This window comes from Anser brachyrhynchus (genome assembly GCF_964034855.1).
Source record: "Anser brachyrhynchus genome assembly, chromosome: 5".
NCBI lineage: Eukaryota > Metazoa > Chordata > Aves > Anseriformes > Anatidae > Anser > Anser brachyrhynchus.
In genome coordinates this window covers 1,948,820-1,965,276 of record NC_137699.1, presented here as the reverse complement: position 1 = coordinate 1,965,276, position 16,457 = coordinate 1,948,820, and the positions used below count along the sequence as shown (strand labels likewise).

The 16,457-nt window shown below is 41.3% G+C and overlaps 1 protein-coding gene and 2 long non-coding RNA genes across 14 annotated transcripts in view; 1 reads left to right on the top strand and 2 right to left on the bottom strand.

The window, feature by feature from the left end:
- Nucleotides 1-16,457, bottom strand: part of LOC308195596 — a 47,990-nt gene that overhangs the window by 16,954 nt on the left and 14,579 nt on the right. The window lies entirely within an intron of this gene.
- On the bottom strand, nt 320-11,495 carry EIF4G2 (eukaryotic translation initiation factor 4 gamma 2; the record flags this gene model as incomplete). The annotated part of the gene is made up of 22 exons (XM_080594040.1): nt 320-1,586; nt 1,778-1,899; nt 2,037-2,248; nt 2,713-2,917; nt 3,107-3,365; nt 3,677-3,892; nt 3,986-4,090; nt 4,351-4,476; nt 5,290-5,403; nt 5,828-5,988; nt 6,084-6,225; nt 6,463-6,561; nt 6,645-6,728; nt 6,887-6,997; nt 7,416-7,567; nt 7,651-7,717; nt 7,811-7,942; nt 8,631-8,733; nt 9,110-9,235; nt 9,689-9,754; nt 9,921-10,032; nt 11,288-11,495. Coding segments are annotated over 22 exons (2,988 nt in total), but the record flags the coding sequence as incomplete, so codon positions are not given.
- The window catches only part of LOC308195592, a 266,452-nt gene continuing 261,570 nt past the window's right edge, over nt 11,576-16,457 (top strand). For 11 of the 12 annotated variants that reach the window (XR_013951644.1, XR_013951645.1, XR_013951646.1 and 8 more), the window contains exons 1-3: nt 11,576-12,172; nt 16,166-16,240; nt 16,334-16,412. This is a non-coding gene — a long non-coding RNA (uncharacterized lncRNA). Of the gene's footprint in view, nt 12,173-15,725; nt 15,811-16,165; nt 16,241-16,333; nt 16,413-16,457 lie in introns of those variants that run through there. The other variant, XR_013951655.1, reaches the window with a different exon arrangement.

The following is a 16,457-nucleotide window of genomic DNA, read 5'->3' as shown; positions in this document are numbered from 1 at the left end:
TCTTTCACAGCAAATTGCCAGCAAAAACAGGAAGAACCACACCCACTCCCCTAGTCACAGGGCTTGTAAAGTGCACAACTGCAAACGATTTTCCCCCTCAAAGCAAGATGTTTTAAGATCTGAAGTTGTTTCTCATGTTCCATTTTAATCTTCTGTTATGCAGAAGAGATTAGTTATGCAGAAGAGATTATGCAGCCAACAGAACTTCCAGCACTGACCAAAAGTCAAGAAAGTGTTTTGCCATTACAAACATACCACCTTTTGACAGTTAAATCATAAGTACCACTGAGGAAACAAAATTTCACTAGGGACAAAGTTCTAGGAAGTATTTTGAGAGTATTTAATAGATGACACTTCAAGCCTATACAATAACATTAAACTGTTGTGGTTTTTTTTGCCAATTTGATTACTTGAAAAACAGGCAGCTAATCATCAGTGCCACTTAAAAAAAACATGCACGTGACCTGGGAAAGTTTACAGCATTAGGAAGTTTAAAAAAAAGCAAATTACTCACTGATAAAGAATACATTGGACCACAAAGCAAGCTCATACTATTTCTTCAGAAGAATCTCTTAACTTCCCTCCTGTCATAGCAAATCTGCAGTGTCTAATCTTGTCTGTGACTTTTTAAATTTCATTCACACATAAAGACACATTTATTATAAGCTGGTCCCAGTCTAAGTCAGCACCTACTGATGTTTCTTTCAGCAAGTAAATTACTTGTCTAAGTTTTTCCTACTGGGAGACATTCAGAAACAACTCAAGTATCACAATGTTTATTGATAGATACAAGTATATAAAATCAGGGCATGAACATGTCTTGATAAATTAAGTAGACTCAATTTCAATACTATAATAGAGGGACCAATTCAAATTTTTCACCATGTCATGTTTCATACCCACAAAAACCTCTTCCAAAGGGCATTAATTCATCTCTCCAGCTGATCAGTTTTTGTGCAAGTAAATTGTTTCTTTTAAAAAGACTTGTGCACTTGCCCAGGCTCAAGGATATTAAAACCTAGCACATAAAGCCCATTACTAGAGGTAGAAATACAGGCAATATACTATTACGGCAACAACCATCGATTACAGTTAAAGATTCTCTGTAACAACCAAATGAATAATCAAATATTGCAACAACTCAAGTATTACACTGAGCAAAGTGCATTTCTACAGTATTCAGTGTTGCTATTCAGTTTTCTAACTTAAAAACAGCCTATGATAACTGGCAGCAAAGAAGACCCTTGCAACAGACTGCTTCTGCTTGAGAACTTATGATGTAATTATTGCATGCTGCTAATACACTGTTATCTAAACATTAAAGATACTCTAAAATATTTTTATTGTAGACTATTAAGACATACTACAAAAACCTTTTGCAGAAGATATCCTATTGACATACATCTGCTTTAAATATTGTGAAACATTACAGCGGAATGAATTTTCGCAGTGGTTAGGTCAAATGCAGTTAACATCATAGCAACAGTATGTTTGCACAATTTAAGGCTTTGGCTGGTTCTTTAGTCAGCTTCTTCTTCAGATTCTTCTTCTTCAGCAGTTTCCAGCCAAGTTAGCCATTGGTTCACCTGCAGTTACATAAAACTGGTTGAAAGCAATAGAAATTGTTTCCCCTCTATACACTTCTGCAGACTACTCCTCCCCACCCCCCAACTCATTTTGAAAGTGTTTCAGCTACAGAGTTACATATATAGTGCTAAGTGAAGAAAAAGGACTTACTGGCAGATACCACAAGAAACAGAGCTACTATCAAGTTTACCTGGAATAAAGCTTTGCCTTTCCCTGGAAACTCTTGAGTAATATCTTCTTTCCATGCCAAAAAGGCTTCTTCTTCAATGATCTCCATATCATAGAAATGAACAAAGAAGCGCAGTAACATGCCTACAGAAGTATACAATTTACATTGTTAGGTTTATAATCTGAACAGCTTACTTGACTGTAAGAGATGCAGAAACAAGCCTAAAAACACGGCGACAAGTACGGTAGCTATGTTTTGTTTGAGCTGATAATGCACATACCTTTTGGAAAGTTACTGTTGTAGCAGTGCACCTGGAGCGCATATAAAGCACTCACTTGCAGATCAACATGGTCATGAAGGAACTTCTGCATTACTGGCTTGAAGGAAAGAAGCAGTTGTTTTTCCTGCTCTAGTTGCTCTTTTGATGGAGCAGATGAAGAATCTGATTCGTCACTAGGTGGGTTTACTTCACTAGAAATATACTGCAAGAAACTGGACAAAAAAATCTTTACATTAAGATATGCCAGTTAGATTTCATGCTTTATAACTATCAAAGACAAGTACTCATGTTCAATTTGCTGTTACTAAAAATGGTGGAATTGTTTCTTAAGTATTCTGCTTATTTCAGCAGTTATGTGCATGTATAGCACATTGACTGTATAGTTGACATAGTAGCATAGTTGACTGCACCTCAAGATCCTAGCTATGCTTCTGCTAAGGCTCTGAAACATCTTAGAAACACTGTTCTACATTCCTCCTCCCCAAGCAAAGCACTTCCCACTGATGCAAACCTGGAGAGACCTGCTTCTCTTTCCCAATACAACTGGTGTTGAGAGCAAGTCCAACTAGAGTAACTTTCATACCTGTCTCAATGTATACCCTTACTCTGTACAGTTAACTGTTTATTGGTAGCTTGACAAAACATGTGCCTGAATAGTATCAGGACACTATCTCACCTGGTCATCAATATATTCACAAATCCTTTATCTACATGAAGTTTGGGTGAAATGTTATCTTTAATCCACTTATAAATGGCTTGAGGGGATGGATCCAATTTTATTTGCTTTAGCAATTCCTTCTCCAGTTTCAGAAGCGGGAATAAGAAGCTAAGTCCCTTCCCTTCTAAGATCTCCAGCATGCGGTCCTTGTTCTGGTCGATTTCTGACAAATAAATAAGATACACTTAAGTGCTGGTATTCATGAAAACCTGTTAGAAACACCATCCTCATTATGTATTGAGAGCTGACTGCATCAAAATAACGGTATTATTTTACTCTGGTGTAAAACACTTGAAGAAAAGTTCTCTCACAGTAATACTAAGTATCATAACAGTTACATGATGACTCTTACCTGGTAACATTTTCTGCATATTCACTTTGCTTTGTTGGAACAATTCTGTTAGCCATTCACGATCTTGTAATTTAGCTAACTGCTGAAGGCAAAGCAGGAAGAGAGGAAAATGGGTGCCACTTTCCAGTGGTTGAGCCAGTTCGGAAATGCTCACCAGTTCTGAAATAATGGCACGGGCTGCAAACTGTGCTAAATAGGATTTCACCAATGGGATGTCCACCTCCAGTTTGGGACACTGGTCCAATACATTCAGGAATGCCTACAAAACAGTAAAGACAGAAGTTCCAACAGTGAAGCAACTTTGTTCTTGTGTGTATCAGTACTCTCACTACATAGGAGCCTGTCTTCTTTCTTCTCTCTCCCATTAAGCCACTTGCTGAGAGGCTCCCTGCTTGCAAAATCCCATACCTGCATTTCCTCTTTCATTGCTTATCGTACCTCTCAGAAGATTATACACTACTTCAATTTCCTTAGATCAGCAAGACTTAAAATTTGTTAACTGCCTTTATCTAAGCTAGACATCACAAACAGTCAAGTAACAAGGACTGGGAAGCTATTAGACCACAGTACCTGCATGAAGTTGTCACTTGTGGCTATTCCCTCCTGTTTGAGTAAGCTGATCAAAGTACTTGCTTTCTCTTTGTCTTCATCTGATCGATCTAGGGATTGAATGATCACTTTGCTCAACATCTCAGGAATGAAGTGTTTTGGAGCTCTCATTTCTCTCACAGTATTGACAGCATCATTAGCATTTCCATTGTTCAGATACTCGGTCACAACAGCTTCCTACAGAAGAAGTGATAATTAGACAAGCATACATTTTTAAGTCTTTTTGTTGTTTTTTTTTTTTAAAGAAGCTGTGTAATATATTTAACATACAGTTTGTTTAAGTAGCTCTTCCTTAGAAGGTGGTGGTTTCTTGATGGTCTTTGCAGGCTTTTCTTGTATAAGTGGTGGATTTGTTTTAAGACCAAGTTGAGGAGGCTGAAGAGAGATAGTACCAGAAGTTGTTTCTTTGAAGTACAGTGTTGTTTATACTTCAAAGAAGATTTTATCAAGTTTGATATCAAATATGTACAAACAAATGTCAAATTCACGTCTTCAGATGTTTTTCCATACATCCTGCTCTGTGTTGTGAAAACCTGCCCCCCTCCCTTCGCATACTAGAAAGTAGCCCAAGTTTTACACACATGCATAAAGTATAATCAAACCAAATTTAGTTAATATACAGAACATATATTTACCTGTCCCAAAGGTGGTGTCTGAGTGCGTGGTGGTTGAGCACTGGGAGGAATCATAGTTATCTGGGGCTGAAGCTTTGGCACTTGGTTTTTATTCATTAGAAAAGACTGAGCAGGTCTCAGGCTAATCTGTGAACAGTCAGAAAAACCTCAAACTGTTTCAAGTACTTTTACCAAGAACTACACAGCCATGGACTCGCCAACTCACCCCACTGAAGCATGAATTTCCATTTACTACAATGTAACGTTCAAGTCCAGACTAAGCCACATATGTACTGTAACACCCCCAAAACCATGACTCAGTGAATCACAGCTTGCTGCAGGTTACTGGTGTTTTTGTTTTTTTTTTTTTTTAAAGTCCCATCTGTATTAAGATCTGGAATCGCTCCTTTTAGATGCAGTATGTTAGAGACCCAAGAAGATATTTAGTGTGTTCGCTGTCAAGTTTTACAGCTAAGACGAAACTGCCAATCGCTCAGAAATCAGGATACATATAATTCTCTTAACACCTACTGGAAGTAACAATGCAGTTTACTTGGCATTTAACATTTTGCCTACTAGCCAGTTCCTTAAGAAAAGGAATTTAGCCTGGTCCAGCACTTCAGGGCTTCTAAAGTTTAGGATCTTGTGAAGTTTTCATTAAAATGTATTGTTATCAATATGATGCATGGGAACTGATGTCAGAGTAGTGTTCTTGGGGAGGTGTGGGGAAAAGGAAAGGATACCCCAAGAAATTGCCCTCATATCTCAGTCTTGCTCATGGGACGCTGGATACCCTAAGGAAAGTGAGGGGTAAGGTAAAAGAGGAAGGGACAAGGTAGGAGGAAGAAGAGGAGAAGTAGAAGAAAGAGTTCCAGCATTAGTCCTCATAATAACGCGTCTTGCTATAATCATTGGGCAATATTTAGAATAGGCTTTAAGTAATGTAGGCATGTAATGTACCTCATCTGCATTAAGCTGTCCTTTCTTAGAAAACCGAGGTGGCATATCCTTCGACTGTCCTTGTTGCTGGGATAAGAGTCCCTGATTCTGGTTATGGTAGAGCTGGCTTTGCCCCTATTTCAGAAAGGGAGATATAGAGAAAGAAGTGCAGATGATGGAGTGGTGTACATCATATGGTAAGTAGTACCAGAGGGACCAGAGGAACAAAGATTCTATTTGCCAGGAAGGGAGAAAGAAGGAGCAGGGGTGGTGGGAGAGTAGCATCTATCCCTAAAAACAGGGCTAATTTTTAAATAAAAAAACACACCATTCTGACCCACCAAAGCCACATGCACCTTTTCTTGCAGTAAAAAGTGTATTCCTTGCATCCCTTGCACTATTTTAAGAAATGGTTTAGAGTTCTTGCATCAGCTGAGCATCAGTTCTTATCAGACTCTAATCTGAGGAAGTCTTTCAACACAAGTATGCTACAATCCATAACATACGCATCTGTAGAAGAGCTTCTAACATGCTCAAGTCACTCTATGTTCTTCCTTACCTGACTTTTCAGAAAAGATTTGCCTAGTTCTCCAAACTGGGATTGAGCAGAAGGCATGAGGTGACCCCCATGGCCATTGAAAAGTTGGTTTGAACGATGGCGTCCCATGGTGGGTGAAAATCTATCCTGAATAACCCCTGGACCAGTACCAATTCCGCTACCTATATTATTAGAGACGAAAAACATTTTTTGTTGTTCTTGTTTTCAATACAGTACAGTCGTGATCACCAGCAGCAGCCTTGTAGTTTCTGCATACCTGGCATTTGTCCAAACATATCAGCAAGCCCTCCGAGTGGGTCCCTGTCAAGTTTCATCCTGGGTGGCATAAAGGGTCCCTCCAGAAAGAAGTCGCTTCTCATCCCTTGAGACATAGGAGCAGGAATAAAAACTCCCAGATCCTTTAAAACAGGAATTACTGTTTTGGTCAGTTTGGAGTAATAGTCCTTTTAAAAGTTTTTAGATCTAAACTGTAAGTTTTTGTGATTTTAACCCATAAACCCATACTGTCACATTTCACTAAGAGAAATGCTTATATGTGGCAAAAGATGCGTTTTGTGCCGTGGACTGAACACTGTAAGGACTTCCTCCACCACGTAAGCAGAAGCAAAGCACGGAATTTTACACCAAACACTTACTTTTACTGCATCTTGACGGATTTGATTGATAGTCTTTGGTCCATTGTCAAGAAAAGCTTTGCGAGGAACCCAGTTGTGTTCTCTCAACTCCACAGTATCCTTGGAACATAATGGATTATTAGGCTAAGAGTCAAGACAAGTTGGTGAGAAAAAAGCAGTAGAAAGTCATTTTATCACTATACCTGCAGCAGGAAACGAATCCTTGCTGGCAATTCCTTACTTGACATCAAGGAGCGCATACGGGCAAAGTACTGATCCATTAAGGACTGGGAGGGAAAAAAATGTTACAAATGAGGACTGATGTATCTTCAAATAGCAGTTAGAAAAATCTGATTCTTCATTTTTATGACAGCTTAATAATACACCAACAGCCTTCCGGAAAGACTTAAAAACTACTTTGAAGACTGCAGTGGTACATACATACCTTGGCTTTTGCATGGTCTAATCTAGGTCCTACTGTCCTCATTATCTGACAGAGGCACTCCAAATCCTCCCCCATATCTTTGAGTTGGACTCTCTTCTTCTTTTCCAAAAGCTGAAACATTAAAAGGGAATTAAAACATTTCAGCATAGTAGAAATGGCTATTTATAACAAACAACAAATGTGTGCAGCAGGACATGCATAAACACGTCATGTTATTCCAAAGATAAATAAACTTCATTAAAAACTGCTAATTGAAGCACTTGTTACTCATGCAAGTCCACATACTTTGAGCTACCTGCAGTACTTCTGTCTAGGCCAGATTAAAGTATTACTTGGGAGACAATTCCCATGAATTTAAACAAAGCCAGATTTTCTTTTTAATTGGACCAGAAGACTGTTTCTTTCCAAGAGTTGTATAATTGACAGTAAACACTGATTTTTATGGTCAAAGATTCCCAAAAACAAGTATTTCTATTTTTAGTTAGAAATATTATTTTGCTTTTAGCCCACACCCAACCCAAATACTTACTGTTTTGATGCACTTATGAAGGATAGATTCATGAATAAGATCAAGCTTGCCAAGTTCTCCAATGAATTTGATGTTCCCCAGCATCTTGATCTTGGCAATGGCTCTCTGTTCCTCTTCCTCAGGGAGGAGGGGACCATCATGCTTATCATAGACTAGAAAACAAAGAATCCTACTTAAGATGGCTGTGAAAACAGATGAGAAGTAAATTCCATATTAAATTGGTTTTAAAGCTTACTATCAACATTTCTGGTTCGGTTTTCAAATTCATCTTGAAGTTTAGATATTAGGAGGCGTCTGAATGTCTACAAAAACAGAACAAAGAAAATAGTTAAGCTCATCTACGCAACTAAACATGCCAGCAAAGTTTATCATTCCACAGCCAGAGAAATACTCACTGTGCTTTGCTTCTGTCCTGGATGACTCTCTGCGGATGGGCCATCAAAGTTGGGTGCATCTTCTGCCAGTCGCAGACATAGTTGAGCATACAGTGAGCTATACTTGGGCTCTTCAAGGGCTTTGTCTACGATCTAAATAGACATATTTAGAGTAACGTAACATGTAGCAGGATGCAAGTTTATTAGGAAAATGGAATGCAAGACACTCAATATACTACCACTCTACACAATCTGTAACATCGAAATATTCTTTGCTATTCCGCTAAATAAAATCCGTTATTTCTGTATGCTTAACGAATGATTCTTAATGCTGAAGAAACGTAAAAAAGCTAGTGCATGCTAAAGAGCTTCCATAATCACTAAGCAACAATGCGACAAGTTTAAATTTACTCATCACAACACTGAAGCCAATTTGATCTCAGATTTAAAAAAACAGTACGATGGTTTTAACTTGTGTGCAAACAGCAAGCTACCTATGGTAGCTTTCCCAGAACACTAAGGCTTGTTCAACAGTGAGATGGGAAGGGGGAGGGAGGTCAGGTCAGGGAAATGAACGCTGTTAACTAGCGTCTCAAGATTAAAATAAAATCTCCAGCATCATTTAGTGATTCTCAAAACTTCTAAACAGAAGGTTAAGAGCATTAACTCATTTCCTCACCAGTATATTCCTTTCACACAAGAGGTAACAACATTTCTACATAGTTGGATTATCAAACATCAGATCAGCTACGTTACTTCTGTATCTCATCAATAAAAGCCAACCTCTTTATTCTTAGCACACAAGAAAACAGTTGTAAAAAAACAAAAGCTGCCAGCTTACCAGCAGTATGACCCCTTTTAGGATGAGCTTAGACTCTACACCCACATTGAGGAGCTCAAGGCATAGCTTGTCAAACTTTTCAGGAGTAAGCTTATTTAGTATGCTGAAGAGGAACAAACAGAAACAAAAATCCCTATTACAAATCTTATAACCACACTACAAGTGATTTTAAACCTAAGTTTACCTTTACTAGTTAGTCTCTTGAGCAGAAAAGGCAAGCCCAATTTTTCCTTTTTGTTTGTTTGTTTTAAGAATGAAAGGTGTCCTCCCAAGGATTAATTCTCTGAGAAGATTTGCTTCTTAGGCCAGCAACAGCAAATTCTTGCTGTGTGAGATATCAATTTCTGCTTCATTCCTTCTAAAGAAGTCTCCTCAACCCTCTGAGGAACTCAAGACATGCACTTCTTCCTCTCCTTCAACTTGCTGTTAGTATCTTGCTAAACATAATAGTAAGGAAAAGCATCTTTGACAAAACTTACCCTCTTACTTTCCTGAAGATTGCATCATGTCGTTCTTTATCATTTGCGGAGTCGTCATCTCGTCTAGTGCTTCGTGAAGGAATCCATTTCTGAGCGTTTTGCCCTGGGGTTTTCCCCAGGAACTCGCTGTAAAATTTCAAAAAGTAAGATTGTATAAACAGAAGCAATTTCAAGAACAGGCCTTCCACTATTGTCTTAAATAGACTATTAATACATTTACTTTTACCAAAAGCATGCACCTACCCCATCAACACTGCAGTATGCTGTACAGCAAAGCCTTCATTCAACAATTATTCAACAATTAAAAAAAACCTCAAACCCCACCCCAAAACACTAAAACCATTCCTCTAAACCTTTTAAGATAAACGCACGAAATGCTCCGTCCACCTCACATCACTATATTATGGCAGGCTTTTTTTTTTTATAGGTATTGTACCTTGCCACAGACTGAAGGACAGTAACTTAAACTCAACAGTATTCTTTGCACAAGTTTAAAAATAATCTATTTTCAGCTCTTTATTCACCATCATTTATCCTCTGCCTTTGGAAGATGACAATTCAAAAAACAGGGAAACACACCTGTTGCTGGCAGTCTTGGGATAGTGCTGAGGTGCACCCCTACCACCTCCTCCGCCTGAAGAAGCACTGTTAAAGAACAAATCATGGAGTTTGCATAAGTTCAATATACCAACATTTTCCATTGCATGTCAGTACTGGCAATAATTACTGCCAACTCAAGAAAACAGATTTAAAATCCACTTAAAGGGAGTTTCCGCTGCAAATACTCTTTTACCAAAAAAAGCATTAGTACCTGAAACGAGAAGCACCCCCTTCTGCAATCGCACTCTCCACTTTGGCGGCTTGACAACGAAGAATCTTCAAAAGAATAAAATTAAATTGACGGGGGTGGGGAAAAACAAAACCTAGAAAGACAAACCAAGTATTCACATTATAGTTGTTTTACTAGCAAACATAGTATCCATCTTACAACAATTCCCGCCCACAGGACAGCCCATTTCATCAGGATACCCATGTTTTCCAAATGGGTCAGAAGGACCAAAGAGCAAAAGGAGTCAGGGATTGGAAATGCAAATGCCTCAACAAGCTTTTACCCTATCAACCTCCCAAAAGCAAGGAAATAATTTTCATTGCTCATACAACAGAACTGGAAGAGTTCTTTACTGATACACCTTACAAATTAATTTTAATCATACCAGGATCAAGTAGTCACGTTTGAAGGCGAGGACTAGGACACCACAGAACGCATGCTTAACATAGCAAAAAGGCTGTATCTTATATCTACACCCAAACAGCCAACCCCACCACCAAAAAAAATAAAAGAACTGTTCTTCCCCACCTCAAACTTTATCTTGTAAGACAAGCAGTGAAGTATTTCAACGCACTGCTTACGTAGCAGAAATTCGATCACGCCCGTGAAGCCCGGAAAAATCACGGGCAATTTAAGGCCCCATCCCCGGCCGTTCGGCTACGCCGTGACGGCGCGCACAGCCGCGGCCTCGCCGAGACGGGCGGCGGAATGCGCAACGGGACGCGCAGCCGAAGCCGGCAGGAGCGGGCGCTCCGCTCCCAACATGGCCGCCGCGAACAAAAGGGCTGCGGGAGCGCGAGGAGCGCGGGGGCGCCCCCCGCAGGCAGCAGGCGCTGCCCTGCCGCATGGAGCCGGCGGCTCCGGGCGCGGCGAGCCGCCTCCCCTTCCCCCACCCGCGCCGGGCGCCGCCCGTTTCCAGGCTCAGGCGGCGCCAGGGGCCCAGCCGGCTCTTTGTTCTCCACCAGGGAGCGGAGCGGGCCCCGCTCCCTCGCCGCCGGAAAAGGGCGTCCCCCGCTCACAGTACGCGGCCCGGGCCGCCGGAGAAGGGGGCGAGGAGCCGCTATCTCCCCGCACGGCCACCTCCCGCCCGAGTGGACGAGGCGAAGGTGCCGCCGGCAGAACAGCTTCTCCGTAATCCGCTCTCCTGTCCGCGGCACGCGGAGAAAGGGGAAAAAAAGAAAAAAATAAAATAAAAAAAACCGCGAGTCGCAGGTAGCTACGTAGCGATGCCCTCCCACCACAGACCGCAGAGCAAACAATCCCCCCGGCAGCGCAGCTCCCGCAGGAGCCCGCAGCCCCCCGGGCACCGCAGTCCCCTTCCCTGCGGACCCCCGCGGCAGCTACCCGACCTCTCTCGCCGCAGATCACCAACTCAAATCTCCGACGCCGCTGCTCGGCTCCTCTCCGCAGCCCATCGCCTCCACCCCTCCGCTCAGCGCCCACAGCAGCCCGGACGCGGACAGCCAAGGCGTCCGCCGACCCGAGCCGCCATTTTGTGCGGCAGAAATCGACAAGACGCCGACGAGAAAATGGCGGCCATTTCGGGCCGCCGCCATTTTAAGCGGCAGCCGCAGCGGTCCCAGCTCCCCCCCGCGCCCAAGCCCAAGCCGCTCTCCCACCACGCCCGAAATCCTCACCTTCCTTCAGGCCTTGTCAGCTTCCCCGGGTCCCGGCGGCTAGCGAGGGCAGGGGAAAAGGCGAGAGAAGGGGGGGGAGGGGAGGGGAGCCGGGGACCGGGGCCGGGGAGGGGAAGGGGGGAGCGCGCGGGGCAGGGCGAGTCTCCGAGTCACCACAGCAGGAACAGCAACCGCCCGACACTTCCCTCCGCAACCTCCATAGAGAGCCGCCTCGCCGCCGCGTCTAGCGCGCACCGAGCCGGCCCCACTAACTTTATCACCCTTCACGCAACCTACCCCACCTCCCGCCAACGGTCGCCAATCGCTGCCAAGGGCTCCGCCTGCCCTGCCAATCACAACGGAGGAAGGGGGAGGCCTCTACGTCCAAGTGGGAGGAGGAGGGAGCGAGTTTGGTTGAACCGTGCCATCGCCGCAGTGCAGCACCCGTATTCGCGAAAGCATTTACGCCGCATAAGTGGCGGTAGGGCATAAGGGGGAAAGGGAAATTTGCGCAAGTGGCGTACCTGGTTAATGGCGGCAGCTTGGCTGCCTTTCTCTCTCCGTGTTTGTTCCTGTGCTTCAGCCATCACTGAACCCCCAGTTCTAGAGGCCTAGAGTGTGAGTTCTGTCACCGTCATAGAAGGGATAGTTTTACATGCGTGTACATAAGTGTTTGGGTTTTCTTTTTTGTTTTTTCTTAAGCGTAGGCTTCCCTTCATTCAGAGCACATTTCAAATTTCTGTGAAGCTGTGGTAAAAACATTACCGACTGCGGCCCAGGGCTTGCAATCAGATCCAAAGGAGGACGCTTGCTATTTGAGCTCCAAAAGCCTGTCTGTACAGATCTAATTTCAGGTTTAGTTTCCAAACCCAGAAAGCGTGTCTGCATGTGCTTTTAGCTGACCTATCCACGACAAGACATGCTGCATGAAAAGGAACCTACAAAGACAACAGGGAGTCTTGAACATGAGAGCCATTTTTACATATTGGCTGTGCTAAGCACACGTTTGATGGGGTTTTCTTGCTTTCTATGTTGAACGAAACGAAGGTAGCCAGTCTTTTAGTGTAGGTGAAAGTTGGGAGTCATGGGAAACTTCAAAAGATTTAACAGTTTGAAATTTTAGAGTTTAACAGTCACAGCCAATTTGTCACTGAGGTAATAGGTAGATGGACTTGCCAAATAATCAAATTTCTTGGTCCTAAATGGGAAATGACAGAAAACAAGAGCTAAGTAAACCGTACAATAAATCTCCACAAACACACACATCGCTTTGTTCACATATACACCTTCCGCTTTCAGTTGGCATGACTCATAATTCAGATGACTAGGAGAAAGGGATACATATAATAACTCGTGAACCGTACAGTCAGCAAGTCCAAACAAATGGTATTTCAGAACTTCCAATGTTCCAGAGCCAACCTCATTCCTAGTGCTTTCAACACAATCTGCTTCTATGTCCCAAGAGTTATATAAGGCCTAAAGGGTGCTGTCATGCAGGAGTTCCTAGTTCACATCTTATCTAGGATGAAATTTGTGCAAGATCAGGAAAGCTCTCTCACACTCATAAACGTTAAGAACAGTTTACCTATCAGATTGTTATGCAAAATCTTCAACAAACTATCTGAAAGTAAGTTTTCAGTAGATACAAGTAGCGTAAGGGTGAACATGACAGGAGGTGGTACTTCTCATGCTAGAGCTTTTATATAATTGCACTTTTCTGTATTTAACACTAGTCAGATCACTACAAAAACTTGGACCTTGCATGTGAATTTGCAAGAACAGAACTATGCAGAACCCTATTGAAATCAATGGAATTCACTTGGAAACAAGGGGTCAGTGGACACATTTGTAACACGGCCAACAAGATTTAAAGCAGTATTAAAATGAGTTGATGTTATTCAAATAAATATTTCTCAGAATGGAAAGAGTAATAAAAATACTTGTACATCTTAAAAAAAAAACACAAAGTGAAAGCAAGGATTTTGTTGTACATTGGACTACAGAATATTCTCATGCAGTGTTTGCAACATAAATATTCCAATGCTGCATTAAGGCAGAACCCCACAATTATGTAGAATTTCTCTTGAACCCCCCCCCCCCTTATTTTTTTTTTAATTGAAAGGATAGAAAGCTTGCAAAGCATGGAGCATGGTTGGTGCATATTGACAGACTAAACTATTAGGGTTTTTTGTGTATTTTAAAGCATACTATAAAATATTTATTACTAAAATAACATGGAAAAAACATGTTTGCTTGGTAAGAGAATAGTAGAAAAGGTCTTTGTTTTCTTAAAACTGTGATTTTTATTTTATTTTATTTTTTAGGCCTCATTCCTGCGTTATATTAAGACTGGCAGGTTATATGCTATTTGATAGGTCACACTGGTTTTGGCAGGTGGGAACATAAGAAGTTTCTGTGCTTGGCTGCTTATAGCTTTCCCTCAAATCTGTGTGTTAGCCTCATAGACCAGCTGCACTAGCACAATTGATGAAGGCAATGAACTGTAGTAAGAAGTACAAAAGATATTATGAAATACCCTTTATTTTATACATCTCACCTGCTTCTTAAATTCCATTAACTAATGTGAAAGACATCATTATTCATGTCTGAGGATGTGACAGTCTAATTGCTCATATGGCAATTCAGTACCAAATTTACCTAAAGATTTTTTTTTCCTGTTTGTCCCCTGACTACACCCATACACACAAAAGCAATTGGAATTTTATAGCTGTCAATTTCAAGTTTCACCCATCAGTCACATTTTCACATTGTCCATAATTTTTTGTCTATATATTTTCCCACTTTCTTGCTTTCATTTTTTTTCTAGCCCTTATCCTGAACATTAGCAATGCTTTCATTCAAAGAGAGTGTTTTGCAGTTTATGTAGTGGTGCTTCTGGATTTATTCCTGCACGTCTGAACTTGCAGAATCAGTGTATAATTTCAACTTGAGTGCACTGCCACTAGTTCCTTGGGGGAGAGAGCTGGTCTGCAAAGAAGTGTTGTGAGGAACGTAGTATGTTGCAGGCTGTGTGGGACAGAAACGGGAATTGCTGCCACAGAAGCAGCATCTGACTGAGAGGAATGTGCCTTGCTGCACATATGGCTTAGCTCAGAATTTGGAATGCCTGCTCTCATATACCAAAACAACCCCAAAAATGTGGGAAAGGAGCTTTGCAAGACTGGGAGTTTTTCCTTACTACTGCCAAGCTGGAATCACTGTGAGTTAGCCTGTGTAGTAGGTTGCGTTGCAGTGATTACAAAGCTGAGCCCTGCTGGGTGGAGATTCCAGCCAGAGTCCTGATGACAGGGTAACTGTAGCAGTGTAGCACCATACCATCTTCATTAAATACTGCACCTTGTCTCTATATTGATGCTGTTGTACTGGTTGTGGATCTGGCTAGGTTGGGTTTTATGCAGAATGCACCATTAAGTGGTACAGACATGCACATAATATTAACCAAAACATCCATATACAGAATTACTTGAGAGTAATTGAAAATTCACACGCTAATTTACTTCATGCTAATGTCCCCAACATAATGACCTCCTGCCTTCTTTCTTCCTAAACAGCTTTTCTGTCTGTAACCCTCATTTTTCTCCATAGCCTTACATAGTTCTGACACATGACTGAAGCAGCTGACACCAACATTTAACCGAACAGATTTTCCAATGAAAGAAGTCTGTCTCAAGTGTGGCTGAACTGTAGAAAGGAGGTCTGGGAAAGAAAGAAAAAAGAAAAAAAAACACACCTGAAAAACATACCTGCATTTTTCATTTAAACAACTTTTTTTTTTTTTTTCCCCACTTCTGCTGTAGAGGAACTCTCATAATGGCAAACCCATTTATATTGTACAGATGCACTGTTATTAAAATTGTTCACAGTGGTGTTTTGGAAAAATGCACTGATATATTGATTACATGCCTCATTTGTATAATATGGTATGAAAGTGTTTCAGAAGGCTTAATGATTGTGCTTTACAGGATTTTAATTCGAAGAGTATTAATTGGTATCAAATTTCTCAACATCTTGTAGAAATGACCTTCAGTGTGGCTGATGTAACAATACTGACTGAGGCACGACCTTTCTTACCATTCTAAAGAGTTACTGACTTCTAACTACCTGGGAGGTCACTTCTCTGTTTTCCCTTTCTTTGGAAAATCCTTTGCAGTTTTCTTCTGAAATATGAGCCCCTATACCTCAAATCAGCACCTGGATTTCGTGCAACTCAGAAGCAGTCCTTCATGCTTCTTCAGGTATATTTGAAAAAATTATCCTAATTCTCTTTAGGGCCTGAAGACTCACTAGATTTTCAAGTATAACAATTAGTCTGGTAGTTACTATTTGACAGGACTCTAATGGTACTTATTTGCGAGAAATATTTAAAGATATTTGGAGTGTGACTTTATAGTTAGCCAGTGAAAACTGCCTAGAATCACACTGAAGTGTCAGAGAGAGTGGTATTTCATCAGTGAATGCTTACACAGGCAACTAGTGAAACTGAGGCAAAGCCCATAACAATCCAGCTTACTTTGCTTTCACAGTCCTATTTAGAAGAGTGAATATTCTCAGCCAATATTGCACTAATGCATGATCATCTTAACTTTCAAGGAGGAAGACTGCATATATATTTCCAGTATGGTTTGGGGAAAAAAAAACAAACACACAACAGTGACCATCTTCTCAGTAAGTCATCAATTTCAATGACCCATGTAAACTGCATTTTTTTTTTTACACTCTCTAGTCTTTTAAAGTGACAGAATTGTTCATATTCTTTAGGATCAGCTGGCTAAGCGTGCCAGACAACATTGTGCAATGTTCTGTTTCAGACATTGGTAAGCACCAAATTTACAGTAAGGTAAGGGAGCTTTAAAATTTACCATTTTCATTATTTGTGAAGAGA